At 38.4% G+C, this 12,089-nt stretch overlaps 1 protein-coding gene across 19 annotated transcripts in view; it reads left to right on the top strand.

Moving 5' to 3' along the window:
- Window positions 1-12,089, top strand: part of madd (MAP-kinase activating death domain) — a 60,751-nt gene that overhangs the window by 2,719 nt on the left and 45,943 nt on the right. For 18 of the 19 annotated variants that reach the window (XM_085154127.1, XM_085154104.1, XM_085154044.1 and 15 more), the window contains exons 2-7: window positions 3,241-3,489; window positions 4,609-5,253; window positions 8,927-9,230; window positions 9,464-9,595; window positions 9,749-9,862; window positions 10,022-10,102. In XM_085154127.1, the coding sequence (XP_085010253.1) occupies window positions 3,431-3,489; window positions 4,609-5,253; window positions 8,927-9,230; window positions 9,464-9,595; window positions 9,749-9,862; window positions 10,022-10,102 (1,335 nt within the window). In that variant the 5' untranslated portion in view covers window positions 3,241-3,430. The other variant, XM_085154151.1, reaches the window with a different exon arrangement.

Genomic DNA, 12,089 nt, shown 5'->3' with positions numbered 1-12,089 from the left:
AAGATTATTTTTTTTATTTTAAACTGCCGTTTCAGAGCACATTTACCCATTAATGTTAAGTGACAGTTTACTTTTCCTTCTTGTACATCAGTGTGCAAATGTCAGTAAAAAGCTGTCAGGCTTTTAGGGTATTTGAATAACTTTACCAAGTGTGATGAGTGTGAACATTTAGCTGACATCCTAAGACATGTTTCATCCCACTTGGCAGGCCTGTTTGAACTGCATCTTTGTGTGGCTCCTCACATCAGATGCTCTTGGACTTAACAGTGTGGTGAAAGTTCACATTAAACACTGTAAAGCTTCCCAAAACCACAAGAAGGTATTATGTGTCTGTGGTAGCTTAAGAATCAGTGTTTTAATACTGCAGTTTCAGTGAAATGTGTTAAACATTCACTCAATTTCAAATTGACGTAAAATAAAAATATAAAAATAAAAACAGAACATTTTAGCATGCATCAAGAATACTTTAATTCTAATGGTTCATGTCCCTCTGTGAGCAGCTTGTCTGCTCAGAAGTGGAGCTATTAGACATAATTACACCTATAATGCGTTTGAAGCCTTCTGTAATAATGTCCGCTGGACACAGCTGTGTCACGCACTGGTAGTTCTGTGGCTGAGGGGGTTAATGACCACCTTTGTCAGAATGTGTGACTATCGTGTCCCACTCATGATTTACATGCAGTCCATTTGTCTGCCCTGTTATCGTTGTGTGTCTGTTCTGTTTCTACCACAAAAGCGCACATATCGAAACACGATATTCATATCAGCATTTATTTATATTTGGCGCAGATTCATTTTAAGCATTCTGTGTGGTGTCACTTCACTGAAGGTCGCTGCGGTTTTAATGTTCATAGAGCAAAACCTTTTTTCCTAGTGTAATAGATGTAGTTTCTGACAGCTCTTTCTAGTGTTGTGTTGAGCATGAAAACAGAGCTGGAAGTTTAAATGAGTCTTTAGGGGGACTGTGGGCTTCCTGTTTGAAGAAAGAGTCAAATGAGGTCAGAAGTGTTTTCTATAGTTAAAGCTATGGAGTCTATAACATGTAACTAGTCCAAACGGCATGGGAAAAGAACAAAGCAACACGGGTTCTGTCAGACATAGGATATACTGCTTCTCATATGTCTGTGTGATGGAGTAGATGCGGTCATGTTGTTTAATTCAAAAGCAACTCCTGAAACTGCTTTGAAATTGGCATATTTTCATAGATGTGCACAAGCTTTGCTGCTTGTTAGACTTCAGTAATTCATCCTTCAGTCCTTATGAATCAGGTCTTTTTTTTTTTTGAATGTGAAGTTTGAATCTTTTTTGCAGTAATTGCACTGATAGAGGTGTGGTCATTGTAAGATTATCTTAAGCTTTTAGAAAAGAATCCTGGTCTTAGCTTTTCAGTGGGAATGCATCAATGATGCAGTATGAACCACTGACTAAATTAAAGCTCCTTCAGCTTATCAGTTGTTGGATAACAGCCTTTAAGTGACAGTGAGAAACTGCTCTGGGTCCTGAGTGTTTGTGTTTCAGGGTGGGGTTTCAGTAGCATGGCCTCCTGTAGTATTTGTTAGTTTTAGAGTAAATGCTGTTTGGCATCGCATGATAACTCAAGTAGATCACGTTACTGTGGTTTTTGTTTTTTGCAATTAGCTGATGTGAACATTAGCAGTTATGGTGTTTTCCTCTGAGGTGTTTTAAGCTTCTGATTTTGCTGCTTATTCCAGAAAAACAAAAAGCAGAGCAGTAATTTTGTAATGTTTGATGGTTTTGGGAGGAAAGAGAGATACTTCACACTGTAGTTTTACTGCAGCCACATTATAGTCTTTGAATTGAATGTCAGCATGTTGGTTTTGCTCTGATTATATTCACACTGAAAAGTTACAAGTCGAAAAGTTGAGCATGGCACTGAAATTGTCAATTTGTATCTTGTGGTTTTAAGGGGATCTCACTGCTGTTCTTTTCTTTCTTGTGGGCTTCCAGTTCATTGGTTACACCTGCAAGTGCTTCCCATGAGGGCTGTCCTGATTGTGTCATAACTACTAACATGTTTGGCAGTGCTGTTATTTGTTTAACTAGTACATGCCCATGCTACAGTATAGTTTGACCAGTTTGTGGTGTTGGTTGTAAAATTCAAATGATTGTAAAATGATGGTTATAACAAGTCAGATAAATATGTCATTGTCATTACTTTACAAGAGGAGATCCAGAGCTTGTGCACCTGTTTGTAAAGCTGCTCATGTTAAATTTATTCTCACAAAAGCAACTCAACTAATATTTTGAGATGGTGTTGTTATTGTGTCAGGGAATGGCCGCTAAACTGTAGTAATGCACTGTATGTTGCCTTAATATGAATGTTAAGTTGTCTGTTGTCACGATAAGGGAACTAGACTGGAGCTACAAGTGGCTTCCTGGTGTTTAATAACCATCTGTAGAGGTGCTGGTTTAGTTTGCTGGACAAAGTCCAAGCTGTGAAGTGTGCTCATTCCACCAAGGCCCCTAAGCTGCTTACTTACCTCTCCTTACCCTTCAACAAAAACAACCAGGCAACACATTATTGTCAACTCTAAAGTGCAGCAAGTAATATGTTTAGAGTGATTCTTTAGTCATGTCTATGTAAATTGAACCCAAAATTATAAGTTTTAATCTCCAACAATTCTGTTTATAGGTTTTTGTGGTTCTTCTTCCTATGTCGTCTTAATGTCCAACATATACCCTATAAACACATATCCACACACTTTTTTGCATTTTGTTTCTTTGTTTATAGTAGTATGATGTCTTGTGAAATTTGCATTTCCTTGTCTTGGTAATTGTTATTTGTTCAAATACCACAAGGACAGAACAATACAGTTCTTTGTCTGCTCTTTAACTGAAAAGGCTCCAAATGCTTTATTCCATCATAAAACCACCTCCACGTGAAACTTCTGCTGTTGTGTGGGGTTAAAAGCCTTGTGAAGAGTTGGTGTTGTGGACAAAGGTAGTATATATATATTGTACATAGAGGAAAAGTGGAGAATGCTGCAGAGCTGAGTGGATTTATACTTTATTATAGTTTGACATTTACTGAAAAGTCACAACTATACATCATAAAACCCAATCTGACCCCATTTTGTAACTCTGAAAAATTACGCTGCTGTTTGGTGATATCCAGTATGTGCACCAGGTGCTTTCATTGTGCAGACACAAGCTTATTATATTGTGGTCATAAAAACATACAATAATATATATTTTCTTCTTCTTCTTTGTGTGTTACAGATTGGACCCAGTCTTCTTCTTTTGTGTTTTTTTTTTTTTTTTTTTTTTTTTGAATCATCATAATGATAGTAAAGGAGCTGCATTTCAAGTATACACCTGAGCTTTCTCACTTGTGATGGAAAGGTACCCTTAACTCAAGAGGCGACGTATATCCTGGATGCTGTGACATACAGGACATGGTCAGTCCAACATGGAGAAAAAGAAAATGTGCCCCCGCCTTCTCGACTACTTGGTAGTGGTTGGAGCAAGGTAAGTCCTTAGGCAGACATGGCACCCACTACCCTTTAACCTTAATACTTTTTTCTTTAGTGTCTTGACATATAATAGGCATACAAAGTAGACCTCTTGGTTTTTATATCCTCTTCTATTTTTACTCTGTTGAAAATTATCAGCACTTTTGAGTGCACCCTTGCAGTGTTTGAAGGTTTTTGGAAAACTGCAACCTTGAAATCTGATGATTTCACAGCTTATGTTTTTGCTTTGGTGTTTATACAACAGCTCAACCCTTATGAAAAATGAAGAAAAGTAGTATATTTTTTCAAGCATAGAGACTGAGCCAAAAAAAAGTATTGACATAATACAGTGAAATCAGAGGGGACTCTCAGTTACTGTGTCTGTTTATTTGAGCGGTTGGTGATTTAAGTGTTTAAGAACAATTTCAGAGTTGTTATTGGATGGAATGTTGTTGCCTCATACTTCCTCTGCACAGATTTCCAAACAGTTCAAACACTTCAGTTTGAAATGCTAAATTGGTTACACGTTTGCTTCTGTAACCACAGAAATACTATCGAGGCTTTCTTCAATGTTTTTGTTTGAACTCTGTGGTTTCCATTTCTTCCTTTATGAAATTTGTCTTTCCTTTTATGTCTTTCATATTAAAGGGAACCTGTTACACCTCAGATACTCTGCTAGATTAGCTTTGGTTATTTCACAATTTAAAAATAATCTTTATGTATCTTGTAGTGGGCGTTGGTGCAGCCCCTCAGTTCCCCCACTGTCTGAAACAAGCTGTTTTAGCATATTTCCCTCTTCCCCTTAAGCCAGCTTTATTCAAATTGGTTGTTGTTTAAAAAAAAAAAAAGAAAAGAAAAAGGGTCTGAACAGAAAGCAGGTGACGGTGAGAGCACAGAAGTTGATGTCTTTTACATTCTTTTCTCATATTTGCTGTCGCTCACATTTGACACATAAATACACTAATGTCTTGATTTGATATTTTGATGTTTCATGTAATGGATTTTAGGCTCCCCACTTAACATGTGATGGGAACTCAGTTTCAGTTGCATCAGGAATTAGTTGTAATGTGCTCAAAGAACACATTAAGCAATAATTCTGGGCACTGCTGACAAATGTTTGCCATTTAACCTCCAGGCAACCTACTAGTGACAGTGTGGCCCAGACCCCTCAGCTTCTCAGACGCTACCCACTAGAGGACCACCAAGACTTTCCGCTCCCACCAGACGTGGTTTTCTTCTGCCAACCGGAGGGCTGCCTGAGTATACGCCAGCGCAGGGTCAGCCTTCGCGATGACTCCTCTTTTGTTTTCACCCTGACTGACAAGGACTCGGGAATTACTCGCTACGGAATCTGTGTCAACTTCTACCGTTCCTTTCAGCGAGGACATCATCGTACTCGAGGAGAGAAGAGCAGTCATGCTGAGACAGCAGAACAGGCAACAGAGACCACAAGCGAAGGGTCTGATAGTGGTGGGGGTGGAGTTCCACACCGTGTGGTTTCTCCACCCAAGAATGCAGAGTCAGTACCTCCGCCTGCTTCTGGAGAAGAGGGTGGACAGCAAGGTGCTGAGCAAAATGCCGGCAAGTCCCCGCAGCACAAACGGAGTGCTGCTAAGGTGGCAGCCAGGAACCGCAACAGCACACTGACCTCTCTGTGCATACTCAGCCATTACCCCTTCTTCTCCACCTTTAGGGAATGCTTATATATTCTCAAGAGGTTAGTGGACTGCTGCAGTCAAAGGCTAACACAACGGGCGGGGCTTCCTCGTGCCACCCAGAGGTGAGGTTTCAGATTTCATGCACTAATGCGAATACAAGTTGCCCGCTTCTTCACTCAAACAGGTTTTTATAGTCTTAATCTTTCTTTAAAAGCTTTGTTAGCCAAATAAATAACACACAGATTATTTTGAAGGTGATCCTTGCCAAGAACCCATCCTGTCAAAATAAGTTGTGTAGTATAGAAACACCAGAATCCACTTGATGATTGCTGTGTAATTGCTAAGCACATGAAAACATTAAACACCCACTAAACACGTATTTTTGTATGACCATTCTCGTTGTGCCAGCCTTAGGGGCAAATACCAAGTTAGATGACAAGATCTCATAAGCAGAGACCAGAGTGGATTCATTTTAAAGGCTTTTAGCATCCATATTAATCAGTGCATTGTTTATTCCCTTCAAAGTTTTGTTTTGTTGACTGTAACATACTTCAGTCTCCAGAGACAGCAGTTGGCAGATGATACATCTGTTCATACCCACCTGTAGTTCATGTAAAAAGAGCAATTAGCACTCTTTTAAAGCACAGTTTCAGTTGAAATCAACTCACTAGAATTTCTTGAGCAAGCTTTTAAATAATGTCTGTGCATTTGATGCACATTAATAACCATTCACACGGCTTATTATTTCACATTCAATTCTAAAGGCTAGAAAGGTTGGAGAAAACTTGATTTGTCAGTGTTCCTGCTGATGTTTTCTGCAGTGCCCACTCCTTTGTTTCTACTCCCGTCTGCTTCTTCCGTTGTCCACCTGTTAGCTGTATGTTTGTATTTCACAATTAATACAGGAGCCTTTGTCTGTGGTGCCGCGCAGTTTAGCAGGCCATCTGTGGCGTGTGTCTTGTTCTCACAGTATGCTTTATGCTTTCAAGCTCCACCTCAATGACAAATAATGCCAAACAAAATATCCACAGTGCATTTAAATCAACTTTGTTTTGAGTGGTTTGTTTTACATTAAATATTATTTCAGGAAGAATAACAATTGTTACATAATTCTAGTGAATCATTTTGTGTGATTGTTGTGTCAACCCAAGCTTGACAGATAGTGGGTTTTTGGGAAAATGAAGGGTCACTGTTTTCACAAACTACTAAGCAATTTATTGTTAGGACACCACTTCATACTTCACCACCATCTGCTCAAGTGTGACATGCACTCTTCCTCATGTCCTGCAGACAATGCTGAGAGGAAGGTAAACAATTGAGTTTGAGTGCACTACACTGAACAAATAATATGACACTGCCCAGTTTGCTAAATTACTATAATAAACTGTATAAAAAAGTTTTCAGAGCAGCAAATATTTCACAAAGTCTATCTGTTTTATAAAAAGGTGAAAATAGGGCTGTACAGACTTCATGGTCTCTTGCTTCCTGCAGTTAAATGAACATAATCAGGCAATATTAAACACCAAGTGAAAGCAAATGAAGTGACCCCTTAATCAGCTCTTGACCCTCTGGCTGCATGTGCCAACCACAGCTGTTCCCTACACTGTGTAGCTTGAAGTTTCCTGGACTAGTCAGGACAAGTAACACTGCATATTAAGACAGATATGCAATAAAAATCAAGAACAAGAAGGTAAAGACCTTTTTCTCTTTAGGCAGATCATCAGCTGTTGTTTGGAAATACATGTCAACCAAAAATACATATGCAAAGAGTGCTGTATAGTTGGGTCTGCACTAAACCTTGATCAGTATATTGGCCGGCCAGTATTATTGGCCATTGTTAGGCCAATAAATGAAAATTTCAAAATGTAGCTTATGTTTTTTTCCTGCGTTATCAAGTTGCGTTAGTAAGGACTCTATACATAAGAAATGCTAGGGAAATCTGTTCATTTCCTGTGCCTGAAGGACAAGAGGTATTGACTCATGCATTGGAATTAATTTTACACCAAATATTGTTATTAGTACCTGTTCTGTCCTAAATCTTGTTCTAGTTGGGTTCTAGTCTAGATAGCAAAGAAACAACTAACTTATTCAGCTTCCTGAAAACACACCTCTAGATGCAGTATAATTAATGAATGGATGCCAAGAAAAACAATGCAGTGGTTGTTAACATGAACTGTCCATGATCAACTCGGCAATCACATTCCATGTGGCCAAAAAAACACAAGTGAGTAACAAAAACTCCAGGAGAAGGGTGAACATAGTGGAAACACAATTGTTCTTCCAAAGTAGTGATATCAGGGGAATGTAGAGGGATCTCACAGCTTACAAGATATTTTAATTATTAATAATACAGCACAGAGTAAAAGGGAGAACAGTACTTTGTTGATTTAATTTGTGTTAAGTTTTGGTACAGGTTTTTTATTTATATTTGTTGATTTTTCTTCAAAGGTGCTGAATTTAGGCAGATATGGAGGACCAGTTTCATTTTGATGCAGACTTTAGTAGAATAGCATGAATGTTGCACATAGATGTGGAAGGAGTGTTATGTTTAAGTGACTGCAATTAAAAGATGTTTGTCACCGAAATCAATGAATAATTGTCATCTCAATAATGATCAAAATAATTATGGGAATTATTTTGGCCACAATCATACATGCCAAGGTGAAAATATAACCCAGAGAGTGAAAAGAAAAAAAGCTCTCAATTTGATACCCTCAATATATCCAATAATATGATAAAAGGGGATTTATCGTTCTGTTCTGCCTATTAGACTTAACACAAATTGCTGATCATGTTTTGATTTTCTTAATTAAGCTTGAAGGCTAATTAATTCATTTTTAATTTAAGCTGCAGAGTACTCACAGCTGTATCTTGTATTTGATGCGGTGGCGTGATGTGGCAGTATTTTTCGGTGCTCTTTGGGTTTTTCTGTTGCCATGGGTGACTTAATAGATTGCAAATTTTGATTGACAAAGTGCTAATTAGGCTGTCACTTCACAAGAGCTTATTCATCGAATGATTGTTATTTATAGCTGTTAAACTAGCGCAGCTTTTCCCGTCTTCTTTAAAAGGCACTGTTGGAACGTCTAGCACCCAGTTAAGCTCATACCTTGGCATTTTTTTTCTTTGATAAAATGCCACTCTGCCTCCACTTATCAGTAATATAGAACTATGGTTTCTCTGACAAGCTCAAAAAGCCGAAGGCTGAACAGACCTGAGAATCTCTCTTTTCCCCTGACACGGTTGGTTGAAATGTGGTGTTGCAGTGACAAAGAAGTAGAGTCATCACATAATGACTGCGAGCATTTTCTGCTATGGCGGCTCTGACAGATTGAGGTCTCTGCCTGCCCGTGGGTAACAGCTGCAGTTGGTGGGAGAGATCCAAACGGCTAATGATTTACCTCCCTCACTCTTTGCCACACACACACACATATATAAGTATGCACTTTAGAAAGGGTAGTAGCACTGCGTGCGTAGAGTAGTGGGTTTTCACATTACTATAGCGCCAACTACTTAAGAGCCTCTTGTGCATTTGTCTCATTTGCTCATCACATTAGTGATTTCACTGGTTATTTGTTCAGGTTTCTTTGTGGCTGTCTGCAGTAATAAAATGAACTGATGATTTCATCAACTCTGTTTTTAACTTTAAAATTGCCCTGGACATGTATCAATATATGTATTAGCGTTCTCTGCTTGTCACAGAAATTTGTTAAGCTTTTCAGTAAGTATACACACTGTCACGTAATATGTAGTTTTGAACAAAAATCTTTAAATGTACATTAATGTCCTTCCCAGGGACACCATGTGGCGTGTGTTTACCGGTGCGTTGTCGGTGGAAGAGAAAGGCAGCCAGCTGCTGGCCGACCTGCGGGAGATCGAATCCTGGGTGTACCGGTTGCTGCGTTCACCAGTGCCAGTGGCGGGTCAGAGACGTGTGGATGTGGAAGTGCTGCCCCATGAGCTCAAAAGGCCACTCACCTTTGCCCTACCTGACAGCTCTCGCTTCTCCATGGTCGATTTCCCGCTGCACCTGCCCTTAGAGCTGTTGGGTGTGGATGCCTGTCTTCAGGTCCTCAGCTGTGTCCTGCTAGAGCACAAAGTAAGGACAGGCACAGGTGTCCTTCCTCTTGGGCCTTTAAATGGCTTTAAATTCTGAACAAAAAATGGAACATGGCTTCAAAATCAGAGTCAAATCATACACCAAAAACCGTCAAGTGGTGGAAACGTATCAGGGTGGTGAGAACCAACTAAATACAAAATTTGTTGCATTGTAACGCTCACTTTATTAATCTTCTGCATGTTGTGTGTTTTTGTTTTTGTTTTTTTTCCCAGGTCATTCTTCAGTCCCGAGATTATAATGCTTTGTCTATGAGCGTCATGGCCTTTGTGGCCATGATTTACCCACTGGAGTACATGTTCCCAGTCATTCCCTTACTGCCAACATGTATGGCCTCTGCTGAACAGGTGAAACTTAGTATTTGTAACAGATACATGTTAAATAAATAAGTCATTTCTCTGTATATGTGTACATTTTTTTTTTTTTTTTTTTTTTTTTTAAAAGTGTCTTTTCACTTAATAACAGTTTTGCCTAAATGAACATTTTTCTTCCTTTGGCAGCTCCTTCTTGCTCCTACTCCCTACATTATAGGTGTACCCGCCAGCTTCTTCCTCTACAAATCCGACTTCAAAATGCCAGACGATATTTGGCTTGTTGACCTTGACAGCAGCAAGGTCCGTATAACAAGAGCTCCTTCTCATCTTGGATTTTCTATTTTATTATATTGTGGTTCATTTACCTAATGTTTATTGACTTTCAAAAAAAAAAATTAATTTTGTTTTTAAAAAGCTCAAATACATTGCAAAAATTAAGACTACTATGTTTGCCTTCAGGTTATAGCACCTACCAATGCAGAGCTTCTACCACCTCTTCCAGAGCCTGAAGCAGGCGAGCTTAAGAAACATCTAAAACAGGTAATGTATGCGATTTGTTTTGATTCCTCTTAAATTGTTATGACTATAAATTTGTCTGATTCTGCTCAACTGTGGCAGCCATATATTTGCCCCAAATACAGTGAGACTCCTAGCATACACATGAGCATTTCACAGAGAAATTTCTGGAACCCGGGTACTTCTCTGGACCGTTAAAGTTTAATCCCATGATTGCTAGTTAATCCCATTGAATGTAAAACTTGTCTTTCAGCAATGTGAAGAGTAGGGGCTTCCTTCTTCATCAAAGTTGTATGTACTGTAGATGAGTGTGGGGGCATTTGAAACTGGTTTTGTAGTGCACTAACATAAACAAATTTTTCTTTTTCCCTCTATTTTCTGTGCATGCTCTAGCTTTTGGAGGTAAAATCCGATGCTAGGTCGCTGCTACCCAACATAAATACTTAGTATTACTGGTAGCAGCTAACTTGGCCTCTAACCTGATTATCTAACATCAGAATCTGGTTCTGATTCATGGAAATACAGCACATGTCACAAAATCCGCTCACATCTTTAATGTAATTAAATTTATTTATTTAAAATAATTGAAAATATTTAAGCTACCAATGTGTGTTTACTTAGTGTGCTCATTAGCCAGGAAATGTTTGCTACGGCTAATTCTTAGATGGCATTAGCTGCTGATATTCAGAATACCATACATCCTTAATTTCTAATTTATGTTATTACATTTTGACTTTACTTTTTATCTCTCCTAGTTGAACAGCTACACTATTAATATTCCAAAATATATTTATTTCTAAAAGATACTGACTACCTATTATTCACTTTGTAATCGTATGTTTAATATGAGGTATGAACAGCAATAGTAGTTTTGTAGGCAATATCAGATCATAATCATTAAAGTCATTGAAAATGTAACCAAAACTAATCATAATAATCATAATATTTGTGCAAAAATAACCTTTTTTAATTTAAATTAATAAATTTGAGTCTGTAGGCAATCTGCAGTCTGTAATCTGATGTTTATATTTCATTTTAAATATGATGGTGTTCATCAGAACTGTTGTGTCACCCTTGCATTCATGAAGCAAACACAGACCACAGCTTTTTCAGAGATCCAGTTAAAGTCTTTGGACACTCATTTAGTTCATTCTACCTTGAATCAGAGCCAGTCTGTTAGCTGTGTGTGGTTAGCATCCCTTTCCCTGTGTGCGGGCGTGTGACCGAACTGCTTGTGTGTACTTGTAGGAGTGTGCAAGGCTCAGTATAGCTGTTGTATATCCGGAAACAAGTTCACAGTGTTAATATTAGCAGTGGAGAAAATGTCACTGAATATGGTTGGAGTGATTATCTGAAGACTTTGATGCCATAGCAGAGTGCTACTGATGCTACAGTCTCTGAAAATACTTGCACTTGACCGTTGAATTACTGAGATAAACTGGTTAAAACAGCCAATAAATTCTTTTTGTACTTTTGCAAGGCTGGTTGTATTATTACAACTTACCTGACTTTTCTTAAGGACTTGAAGTTTATATACTGCTTACATTTTGCTACAGGTGCTTTATTGTGCAAGTATTTTATTTATTTGTGAAAAGATCTGCAGTTTTCTGTGTGTCATCACCACTCCATTGTAACCACTGGTTTGTCCCAGCTGGTCACCATGGATGTCCTTCATGTATCTTGTAGTGGCTGGATTTTGTAGGTGAACTCTATTATTTGGTCGTGTTATTGTTTTTCCTCTGTTTTTGTTTTTCTGTTTGTCTCTCACATCAAACACAAAAGCATTTCCATTTTTCATCTTTCTCTGTCTCTCTTGCTCTGACTTTGTCACATGTCACTGTCACTCAGTTTTACTCTCCAGGCTGTTCATCACTTTTTCAAAACGGGCACAAATGAATATTTTCTTATCTCCTTTCTTCAGTAAAAAGTAGAATTGAAAATGGAAATGATAAAAGAGCAAAGCCTGTCTGTCGTTGCACAAAAAAAACCAAGAGGAACCTTTTCCCTTGTG

The sequence above is a fragment of the Neolamprologus multifasciatus genome, chromosome 1, assembly GCF_963576455.1.
Source record: "Neolamprologus multifasciatus chromosome 1, fNeoMul1.2, whole genome shotgun sequence".
NCBI classification, from domain to species: domain Eukaryota; kingdom Metazoa; phylum Chordata; class Actinopteri; order Cichliformes; family Cichlidae; genus Neolamprologus; species Neolamprologus multifasciatus.
The sequence above is the reverse complement of the archived record's forward strand: the minus strand, read 5'-3'. Positions and strand labels throughout refer to the sequence as shown.